This window comes from Musca vetustissima, unplaced genomic scaffold (genome assembly GCF_032173495.1).
Source record: "Musca vetustissima isolate MV318-11 ecotype Yass unplaced genomic scaffold, APGP_CSIRO_Mvet_v1 utg14086, whole genome shotgun sequence".
In the NCBI taxonomy this organism is placed as follows: domain Eukaryota; kingdom Metazoa; phylum Arthropoda; class Insecta; order Diptera; family Muscidae; genus Musca; species Musca vetustissima.
The window spans coordinates 586810-597763 of record NW_026887531.1 but is presented as its reverse complement, the minus strand read 5'-3'; the positions used below and the strand labels follow the sequence as shown (position 1 = coordinate 597763).

The 10954-nt window shown below is 43.1% G+C and overlaps 1 protein-coding gene across 1 annotated transcript; it reads left to right on the top strand.

Annotated features, from left to right (window-relative positions):
* The first annotated feature begins 2894 nt into the window (after window positions 1–2894).
* On the top strand, window positions 2895–10709 carry LOC133335119 (fatty acid synthase). The gene is made up of 3 exons (XM_061543424.1): window positions 2895–10013; window positions 10122–10265; window positions 10601–10709. Exons 1-3 carry the CDS (start codon window positions 2997–2999, stop codon window positions 10706–10708), a joined length of 7269 nt encoding a protein of 2422 aa, XP_061399408.1. The 5' UTR covers window positions 2895–2996; the 3' UTR covers window position 10709.
* Window positions 10710–10954: the final 245 nt, after the last annotated feature.

The following is a 10954-nucleotide window of genomic DNA, read 5'->3' as shown; positions in this document are numbered from 1 at the left end:
TGTTGTTGTATTATGCCCGATTGTGTTGTGGAAATATACCCCAATATCAGGCGATATTCCCCAATTACGTCAGCTTCGAAAGAACGGCGAACACAGAGGTTCGAAAGCGCTAAACAACAACAAAAATAAACACAGAAATCCAAAACGTTAGAATTTTGATGAGATAATTAATACAAAAAAAAAGAAGGAATCGCCATGCGGCAATAATGGCTTTTAAAGACGCTATGACTATTTAAAGAATGAAAATATCGGTTATGTGAGGAAAATGAAAATCATTGCAACACAACCCAGTGGATAAAACAAATGGAATGAAAAGTAATGTTTTTTATAAAAAGGAAAATGTTGATTTTTTCCGCTGTAATAAGTTAGGGTTTTAATACGGAGAAGAGGTACCTAGTGATTTTCTAGGCACATGGGTACTTGGCAATTCTCCGAACTATGATCTACTAAAAATCCATGTTGTAGTTCAAATTATTATTGTCAACATCAGCTTATGATTCCAGGGGGTATTATGTAAATTGAATCAGCATTGATCCAAAATTAATTTTGAAGGACCCTTAAATTGGTCGCTATAAGCGGCCATTAAAAAATCAGAATTTTTTATTTCGTTGTTATAACCGATATACGACTGTTTCCGATTTTGATTTTAGTTTAAATTATTTCCTTATAATTTATGTCCAACTGTTATCGCCGATTTCGATTTTCGTTTAATTTTTTTCCTTAAAATTTATGTCCCTTTGTGACTATTTTGTTGTTTCAGGTCGGCTACCAGGTTTATAGATCGTGTGAGACTTTGGATCTATCCTTACTGGCTTTATTGATTCCAAAAACTATTTAGTTACAATGTGGTTATATCCAATCGAAGGCCAATTTCATTATCCATTTTTAAAATCGAACCAGTGGAACACGTTCTGAACATATTTTTTTTAATTCCATACACATTTGATCAAATAATTTAATATTTATTTCTCAGAAATACTGATCGCAGAGATTCTTGTCCTTTTGCTTCTTCTTTTTCTCTTTGATATTGCCTAAAATCATAAGAAAAAGTAAAAAAAGTAATACATAAAAATTAAAAACTTAACAACAATTATTATCACATGATCAGCAGGCAGGAAACCATTACATAATTTATCCTCAGCAAAGGATTCACAGAATTTCAACAGGGTCGGTCAACCTTTCAAATATAATGGCATCACCTATCCTACATTTATTTTTTTCAATTTTATTTTCAACACCTCATCTCTGCTGCTTGCTATGACTAAAATATAAACGAGAAAACTTGAAATTGTTTTAAAATTCGTTTCACATTTTCAAAAATTAACGACAAACATTTATATAGCCCCTTTTGTTATTCAAAAAAAAAAAAAAAAAATGTTCCAAAAAATTCCATTTCACAAATGGCTGTGACGACAACTGTGACTGGCAAAGCGGCGCAGGATAACTTCAGTAACAAGAACAGTAACACACAAAACCCAGCTGGCATAATAATTTATGACACACTATATAATAATTTATGACACACTTCTTTTTAGAACTTTTCGTTTTTTAGCTTCTTTTTTTGGATACAAACTTTTATTTGTTTTGTTGTAGGGCATGGCAAGAACAAGAAAAAAACATACATAAATTAAGAAAACACCGGGACCGACCGACAAAATCCAACCAACATCTGTGTGCAAAATTTCGTTTGTGTGTGCTCTCTCACTACACATACACACACTTGTTTAAACTTAATAGTAGAATAAGAAAAAGAAATAATACCGGCATCCATTTACCAAACCAAAAACGAAAAAAAAATCATGCCATATAAACATGCTACTACCCCTCTTTTAACTACAATGGGCAGCAGCAACAACAAACCGCACATTGTGAAAGCCATAACAAATGCCAGCCACAGTTGTTGGTAGCGGCAGCAGAAGCGTCGCCGTCTGTTTGTGTATTTGTATAGTTGTTAGCCTAGAAATCACCTGATTTTCTCAATGTATACTAACGTTTCAATTCCAGACTTGAAAATACAACAAAAACTAAACCACAAAGATATAAACAGGGAGAGAGCGCGAGAGAAAGTCTTTCAATTGAAAATGGCAAAACAGAAGAAGGGGAGCCCCGTTATTCAAACAAACCCCAACACTATTTGACATGCGAAAGGCAGTCTCTCTTGCTCTTCAATAAAACATATGTTTTTGGCACATTGAAGTAAGAGAGCAAGAGCATGGAGCTTTGGGCATATATTTCTCTGTGGGTGGAATATAAAAGAGATTATTTTAAACAAAATATTAAATAATTTGATATTAGGGTGGTACAAAAGGAAAAATAAGGAATTAAAAAGAAAATATGTAAAATATCCACTATGTTAATAACAATATATGATGCATGTTCCTTTTTGTAGTTGTAAAACAACAAGGCTTACATAAGGAAGGAATTTCAAATTCGCGGATATGAAAATTTATGATTTGGAATAATTCTCTTTACAGAAATTCACAATTTTATAGAATACAATTATTTCCAATTAATTAATAATTTAATTATTTAATAAATTACTAATTCTTTTTTTTTCTTTTTCTCATTTTAGCTTAACCAGCAAACTGTTGAAAACCGAGAATAACAAAATTAATTCATTACAACAAACTGTTGGACAACAACAACAACAAACGCCACAACAAAATCATAATTCGAAAAATAAAACCCAACAACAACATAATTCATCGCCAACGTTACAAAAATCTAGTAAATCGTCAAATCGTCGTAAAAAGAGACGTAACAAACTTCAACAACAGCAGCAGCAGCAACAACAGCCTAACACTGTTGTCCCACACGAAGAACATAACGGCCAATCATCACAACAACAAAATAATCATCACGACGGCCAGCCACAGCAGATAGTAGTAGTTAAAGAAAATCTTTCATCCTCTTCTTCTGCATTTTTAAAAAATTCCCATTCAACTTCTTCGCCAGCGGCAAATTTTGTAGTTAATCACAACAACAACAACGTCAATATGCCTGCCCGTTTTGCTGATGATGTCATTAATGACACCACGGAGCACACCGTGCCCATGAATATGCAGAGTCATTATAGCAATGGTCCTCGCGCCATGCCAACTGCCAGTGATATTGCCATCACTGGTTTCTCTGGTCGTCTACCAGAAAGTTCCAACATCGAGGAGTTCAAAAAGAATCTCTTCGAAGGTGTTGACATGGTCAACGATGATCCCAGACGTTGGGAAAAGGGTCTATACGGTCTACCCGAACGTCTAGGTAAAATTAAGGATGAAGATTTGGAAAATTTCGATCAACAATTCTTCAGCGTCCATCAAAAACAAGCTGAGTGCATGGACCCCCAAATGCGTATGCTGCTTGAAAGTACTTATGAAGCTATCATTGATGCCGGTGTCAATCCCTGCGAAATCCGTGGCTCACGCACCGGTGTCTATGTTGGTGTTTCTTCCTCGGAAACTGAACAATACTGGATGGCTGATCCCGATCGTGTCAATGGCTATGGTTTGACTGGCTGTGCCCGTGCCATGTTTGCCAATCGCGTTTCGTTCACTTTTGACTTCAAGGGTCCCAGTTACAGTGTAGACACTGCCTGTTCCAGTTCGTTGTATGCCTTGGAACAAGCCTTCTCCGATATGCGTGCCGGCAAATGCGACAATGCTGTCGTAGCTGGTTTGGGTGTTTTGCTGAAACCCACCATGTCTTTGCAATTCAAACGCTTGAACATGTTGAGCCCCGATGGTATGTGCAAAGCCTTTGACGAATCCGGTAATGGTTATGTGCGTTCCGATGGCTGCGTTGTTATCTTTTTGCAAAAGACCAGCAATGCCAAGCGTGTCTATGCCACCGTCTTGAATGTGCGCACCAACACTGATGGCTACAAGGAACAAGGTATCACCTACCCCATTGGTGCCATGCAAAACCGTCTGATCCGTGAAACCTATGAAGAAATTAACTTGAACCCCCATGATGTTACATACGTAGAAGCTCACGGTACCGGCACCAAGGTCGGTGATCCCCAGGAAGTCAACTCCATTACTGATTTCTTCTGCAAGGATCGCAAAACTCCCTTGTTGATTGGTTCCGTAAAATCAAATATGGGTCACTCTGAGCCTGCCTCAGGTGTCTGCTCCATTGCCAAGGTCTTGATTGCCATGGAAGAAGGTGTCATCCCCGGCAACTTGCACTACAAAAATCCCAATCCCGATCTATACGGTCTCTTGGATGGCCGCTTGAAGGTCGTTGACAAGAACACCCCCTGGGAAGGTGGTATTGTAGGCATCAACTCCTTCGGTTTTGGCGGTGCCAACGCTCACGTCATCTTGAAGTCGAACCCCAAACCAAAGGCGATTACCCCCACTGTTGGACCACCAAAATTGGTCGTCTGTTCCGGTCGTACCTTTGATGCTGTTCAAGATTTGCTCGAAGATGCCGTATCCCATCGTGACGATGATGAATATTTGGCATTGATCAACGACATCCACTCGAAGAACATCCCTTTGCATTACTACCGTGGCTACTGTGTCATGGACACCAAGGGCTCGTTGCAACGCGAAGTTGTCGAAACACACGATGAAAACCGCCCAGTTTGGTACATTTACACCGGTATGGGCAGTCAATGGGCCAGCATGGCCAAGGATTTGATGCAATTCGAGGTGTTCGCCCAGTCCATTCATCGTTGCGCCGAAGCCTTGCGCAGTGTTGACATGGACCTAATCGAAGTCATGACTAAATCTACCCAACAAAGTTTCGAAAACATTTTGAACTCCTTCATTTCGATCGCTGCCATGCAAGTGGCTTTGACCGATCTCTTGGCCTCGTTGGGCATTAAGCCCGATGGTATTATTGGTCACTCGGTCGGTGAATTGGGTTGTGCCTATGCCGATGGCTGCTTCACACCCGAACAAACTGTTTTGGCTGCATACTGGCGTGGTAAGAGCTTGCAAGACACCGCCTTGGCTCCCGGTAAAATGGCTGCCATCGGTTTGGACTGGGAAGAGGCCCACAAACGTATGCCAGCTGATTGCTTCCCCGTATGCCACAATAGCGCTGACAACTGCACCGTCTCTGGACCCGAGAAATCCATTGATGCCTTGGTGGAAAAACTCTCAGCCGAAGGTATCTTTGCTAAGGCCGTCAACTCATCCGGTTATGCTTTCCACAGCAAATACATTGCCGAAGCTGGACCTAAACTACGCAAGAGCTTGGAGAAAATCATTCCAAATGCCAAGAACCGCACATCCCGCTGGATCAGTACCAGTATCCCCGAGTCTGCCTGGAATACTCCTGTAGCCAAGCAATCATCTGCCGCCTATCACGTCAACAACTTGTTGTCGCCCGTATTGTTCTACGAGGGTCTGCAACACATCCCTAAGAATGCTGTCACCATTGAAATTGCCCCCACTGGCTTGTTGCAAGCCATTTTGAAGAGAGCTTTGGGTCCCGAATGCACCAACATCAGTTTGGTGAAACGTGGCCACGAAAACAATGTGGAATTCTTCCTGATGAACATTGGTAAATTGTATGCCGCCGGTATTCAACCCCAAGTTTTGACCATGTTCAAGCCCATCTCCTATCCAGTTGGTCGTGGTACCCCCATGTTGAGCTCTAAGGTCGGCTGGGACCACTCCCAAAAATGGTTCGTACCCAAATACGGCAAGGAAACTACATCGGGTGAAACCGTTGTGGAAGTCGATTTGTCCAAGGAAGAAGATGCTTTCTTGGCTGGTCACACCATCGATGGCCGTATTTTGTTCCCTGCCACCGGTTACATGACTTTGGCCTGGAAGACATTCGCCAAAATGAAGGGTATGGAATACGAGAAGTGCCCTGTCGTTATGGAAAATTTGGTGTTCCATCGTGCCACCATCCTGAACAAGGACAGTGTTGTGAAATTCGGCCTCAACTTCTTCGATGGCACTGGCAACTTTGAAATTTGTGAAAGCGGCAGTTTGGCCATGTCCGGCAAAATCTCTTTGGCCGAAAATATCGAACGCGAAGAACTGCCCTTGGATCCATTGGCCGCTAACGTCGAAGCCAAGGAATTGAGCACCAACGATGTCTACAAAGAGTTGAGATTGAGAGGCTATGACTACGGTGGTATCTTCCGTGGCATTGTCAAGTCCGACACCACCTCCAGCACTGGCAATTTGCAATGGGTAGGCAACTGGATCAGTTACATGGACACCATGTTGCAATTCAGTATCTTGAGCAAGAATCTGCGTGAATTGTACTTGCCCACCCGCATCGAAAAGGCTGTACTCAACCCCCTGAAACACATGGAAGAATTGTCCAAACTTAGCGCCGAAGAACAAAGCCAAAATGGCTTGCCCGTGTACATGTACAACGACATTACCGTTATCAAGAGTGGTGGTGTTGAAATGCGTGGCTTGAAGGCATCCTTGGCCCAAAAGAGACCCGGTGGCCAAAGTCCACCCACCTTGGAACGTTACACCTTCGTACCATACGTCAACAACACAGAATTGCAAGAAAACACAGAGAAGGCACGTCTACATGCTTTGACTGTCGCCCTCCACTTGATCATTGAGAACTCCCAGGGTGCCTTGAAGATTAAGGGCGTTGAGTTGGCCAATGGCCGCAACCCTGATGTTTTGATGGCCACCAAATTGTTGCAAATCATCGAAGGTGAGCCCACCATCACCGCTGACATTGCCGTCGTCACTTCCAATGGTAATGAGGAGACCATTGCCTCCGCCTTGGGCGCCGATTCCGGAGTACGCATCGTATCCAAGAACATTCTCGAAGAACCGGTAGAGCAGAACTGTCATTTCCTATACGCCTTGGATGTACTCTCGCGCCCCGATACCATGATTCTGACGAACGGTGTCCAGACCATTAAGGACAATGGCTTCTTGATGTTCGAAGAAAATCTCAGCGCCTACAACAAGTCGGGACGTGATTTGTTGAAGAAACACGGCTTGATTGTCATCACCGAACAAGTGTTGGGAGGAACCCGTGTCTTGGTTATGGCCCGCAAACCAGTCGATGTCAAGCAACGCGATGCCGTCGTTGTCCATGTCACCGAAAACCACTTCGAATGGTTGGAAGAATTGAAGGAAGCTTTGGCCAAGGCAGCTGAAATTGAACGCTATGTCTATGTTGTGTGCCAAGGAGAGGAGCTGTTCGGTGCTGTTGGTTTCATGAATTGTATCAAGAATGAAAATGGTGGCAAATTGGCCCGCATGATTTTCGTCCAAGATGCCAACGCCGAGAAGTTCTCCTTGTCCAGCGAATTCTACGCCCAGCAATTGGCCAAGGACTTGATCAACAATGTTTTGAAGTCCGGCGCCTGGGGCTCCTTCCGCCACTTGAAATTGGAAACTGATGTCGCTACATTGCAAGTTGAGCACGCCTACGTCAATGCCTTGGTCAAGGGTGATTTGGCCTCCTTGAAATGGATCGAAGCACCACAAATGAACCCAAGCTTGTTGAGCGATGATCTTGAATTGTGCAGTGTCTACTATGCCCCCATCAACTTCCGTGATGTTATGTTGTCGTCTGGCAAACTCTCCGCTGATGCCTTGCCTGGTGATTTGGCCCAACAGGATTGTGTTTTGGGTTTGGAATTCGCCGGTCGCGACTCTAAGGGACGTCGTATTATGGCCATGGTACCAGCCAAGTCATTGGCTACCACCTGTGTTGCCAGCAAGAACATGATGTGGGAAATTCCCGAAAACTGGTCCATGGAAGAGGCCTCCACAGTACCCTGTGTCTATGCCACCGTCTACTATGCTTTGGTCGTAAGAGGACAAATGAAGAAGGGCGAAAAGATTTTGATCCATGCCGGTTCCGGTGGTGTTGGTCAAGCCGCCATTTCTGTTGCCTTGCACCATGGCCTCACAGTTTTCACCACTGTCGGCAGTGTTGAGAAACGCGAATTCTTGAAGAAACGTTTCCCACAATTGAAGGACTCGCACATTGGCAACTCCCGTGACTGCTCCTTCGAACAGATGATTATGCGCCAGACCCAAGGCAAGGGTGTCGATTTGGTACTGAACTCTTTGGCTGAAGAAAAATTGCAAGCCTCCATCCGTTGCTTGGGTTTGAACGGCCGTTTCTTGGAAATTGGCAAATTCGATTTGAACAACAACTCCCCCTTGGGCATGTCGGTGTTCTTGAAGAATACCTCATTCCATGGTATCCTGTTGGACAGTGTTATGGAAGGCGAAGAAGCTATGCAGAACCAAGTTGTTTCCCTGGTCGCCGAAGGTATCAAATCTGGTGCCGTCAGACCATTGCCCACATCGGTCTTCAACGACCAACAAGTGGAACAAGCTTTCCGTTTCATGGCATCTGGCAAACACATTGGCAAGGTTGTCATTAAGGTCAAGGATGAAGAAGAGGGCCGCAAGACCCTTAAGCCCACACCACGCCTCGTCAACGCCATTCCCCGCACATACATGCATCCCGAGAAGAGCTACATCATTGTTGGTGGTCTTGGTGGTTTCGGTTTGGAATTGACCAACTGGTTGGTGTCCAGAGGCGCCAAATTCCTAGTATTGACCTCACGTTCCGGCATTAAGACAGGCTACCAAGCCCTTATGATCAGAAGATGGCAAGAACGCGGTGTCAAGGTCGTGATCGACACCAATGACGTTACCACAGCCAAGGGTTGCCAACAACTGTTGGAGAATGCCAACAAATTGGCTTTGGTTGGTGGCATCTTCAATTTGGCTGCTGTTCTCCGTGACGCTCTCTTGGAAGATCAAACCGTCAAAGATTTCCAGACTGTGTGCGACTCAAAGGTACAGGGCACCAAATACTTGGATCAATACTCGCGTACCATGTGCTCCGAATTGGACTACTTCGTGTGCTTCTCCAGTGTGTCATGCGGTCGTGGTAACATTGGTCAGACCAATTACGGTCTTGCCAATTCCGCCATGGAACGTATCTGTGAAATGAGACAAGTCAGCGGATTCCCAGGTTTGGCCATTCAATGGGGTGCCATTGGTGATACTGGTTTGGTTATTGAAAATCTCGGTGACAACGACACCATCATTGGTGGTACCTTGCCTCAGAGAATGACCTCCTGCTTGCAAACTATGGATCTGTTCCTGCAACAACCCCATCCAGTTTTGGCCTCAATGGTTGTGGCTGAAAAACGTAAACAAGACACGAGCGGCGGTGTCAGCTTGGTGTCCTGCGTTGCCAACATTCTCGGCTTGAGAGACATTAAGAACGTACAAGACTCCGCCACATTGGCCGATTTGGGTATGGATTCGTTGATGGGTGCTGAAATTAAACAAACATTGGAACGTAACTTCGATATCATCCTGTCGGCCCAAGAAATCAGACAGCTTACCTTCGGCCACCTGAAGGAATTGAGTGGTGGTTCGGAAAGCACTGATCAAGCCGCCACAGCCTCGCCCGCCCGTCGTACACCCAGCCCAAGTGCTGCATTCGGCGATGGCACCCAAGTTGTATTCTCCACCGAACTAATGCCCACATTGCCCATTGTACGTTTGCCCTCGTTGGCACCCGAAGACTGCAAGAAACGACCATTGTTCTTCATCTCGCCCATTGAAGGCTTCGCCGATGCCCTTAAACAATTGGCCTCCCGTTTGGATTGCCCCGTGTACGGTCTGCAATGTACCGCCGAAGCTAACGTCGAGAGCATAGACAATTTGGCCAGTTTCTATTTGAAACAAATCCGCACAGTACAACCTAAGGGACCCTATGCTATTGCCGGTTACTCCTTCGGTGCCTTGGTTGCTTTCGTTATGGTCTTGCAATTGGAAAATAACAAGGAAGAAGCTCGTTTGGTGATGTTGGACGGTGCACCCAAATATGTGAACTGGTACACCACCAACTTCAAGCAACGTCTCAATACCTCCGATGATCAAAACGAAGCTTATGGTTTGGCCTATTTCGGTATGGTTGTGGCCAATATTGATTACAGTTTGGTGGCCAAGGTGTTGTTGAATGTGCCGACATGGGAGAGCAAGGTTGCCAAATGTGCTGAAATTGTTGCCGGTGAAATTAATCAACCTGTTGAATTGGTAAGTTGAATGAAAGAGAGAGGGAGAGAGTGAGTGAGTTGTCAATCATTCTCTTTACGTTGATTTGGGGTATATTTTGTATTAATTTGTGTTTTGTTGTTGTTACAGATTAAACAAGCAGCTAACTTCTTCTACAAGAAATTGTTGGCCGGTGATAAATATGTGCCATCTGGCAAGGTATCCTGCGATGTAACCCTAGTCAAACCCACTGAAAATTATGCCAAATTGGAAGAAGATTATGGCCTCAATGAGGTATGTTTGAGAAGGAATTATGTTATTATTAAGGATTATTATTTTTATGGGCATTTCAAAGAATATCTATGCTGGAAAGTAAATGAAATATAATGGAATATGAGGTTATGTCTACTATGGCTTAACTTCGACAAATATTTTTTGAAGAAATATTAAAGTTTGCACATGAAACTACCTCAGTTTGAGTTGTGTCTTATATTGACCACTAACCTCTAAATTTTCAATGCCATATATTTTGAAATTCTTTGAATTATACCTGATCTCTTATAGTTTGATTTTTAAAACCACTTCGATTTTCATACTAAATGTTTTTTCTCTTTTTTCCTTATTTACAGGTCTGCAGCAAATCCGTGAATGTTCTCACAGTCGAAGGCAACCATCGTACTTTCCTGTTAGAAGAGAAATCACTTAAGCAAATCGAAAGTCTATTAAATAGCATCTAAATTACAACTAAAAAAATACCATCATCACCATTCAACGGATAGACTAAGAAGAGCAACCAAACGTCCACACAAAAAACAAACAAAAATTAAACAACACAAAAATGTTATTTGCGTTTTCAACAAATAACTTTTTTAATCATCCTCATTAATAATTTTACATAGAATTATATCTATATATATACAAAAAGAGACGCACATACCCATATACCAATTTATGGCACTACTTATTAACAAAAAAACAACTCA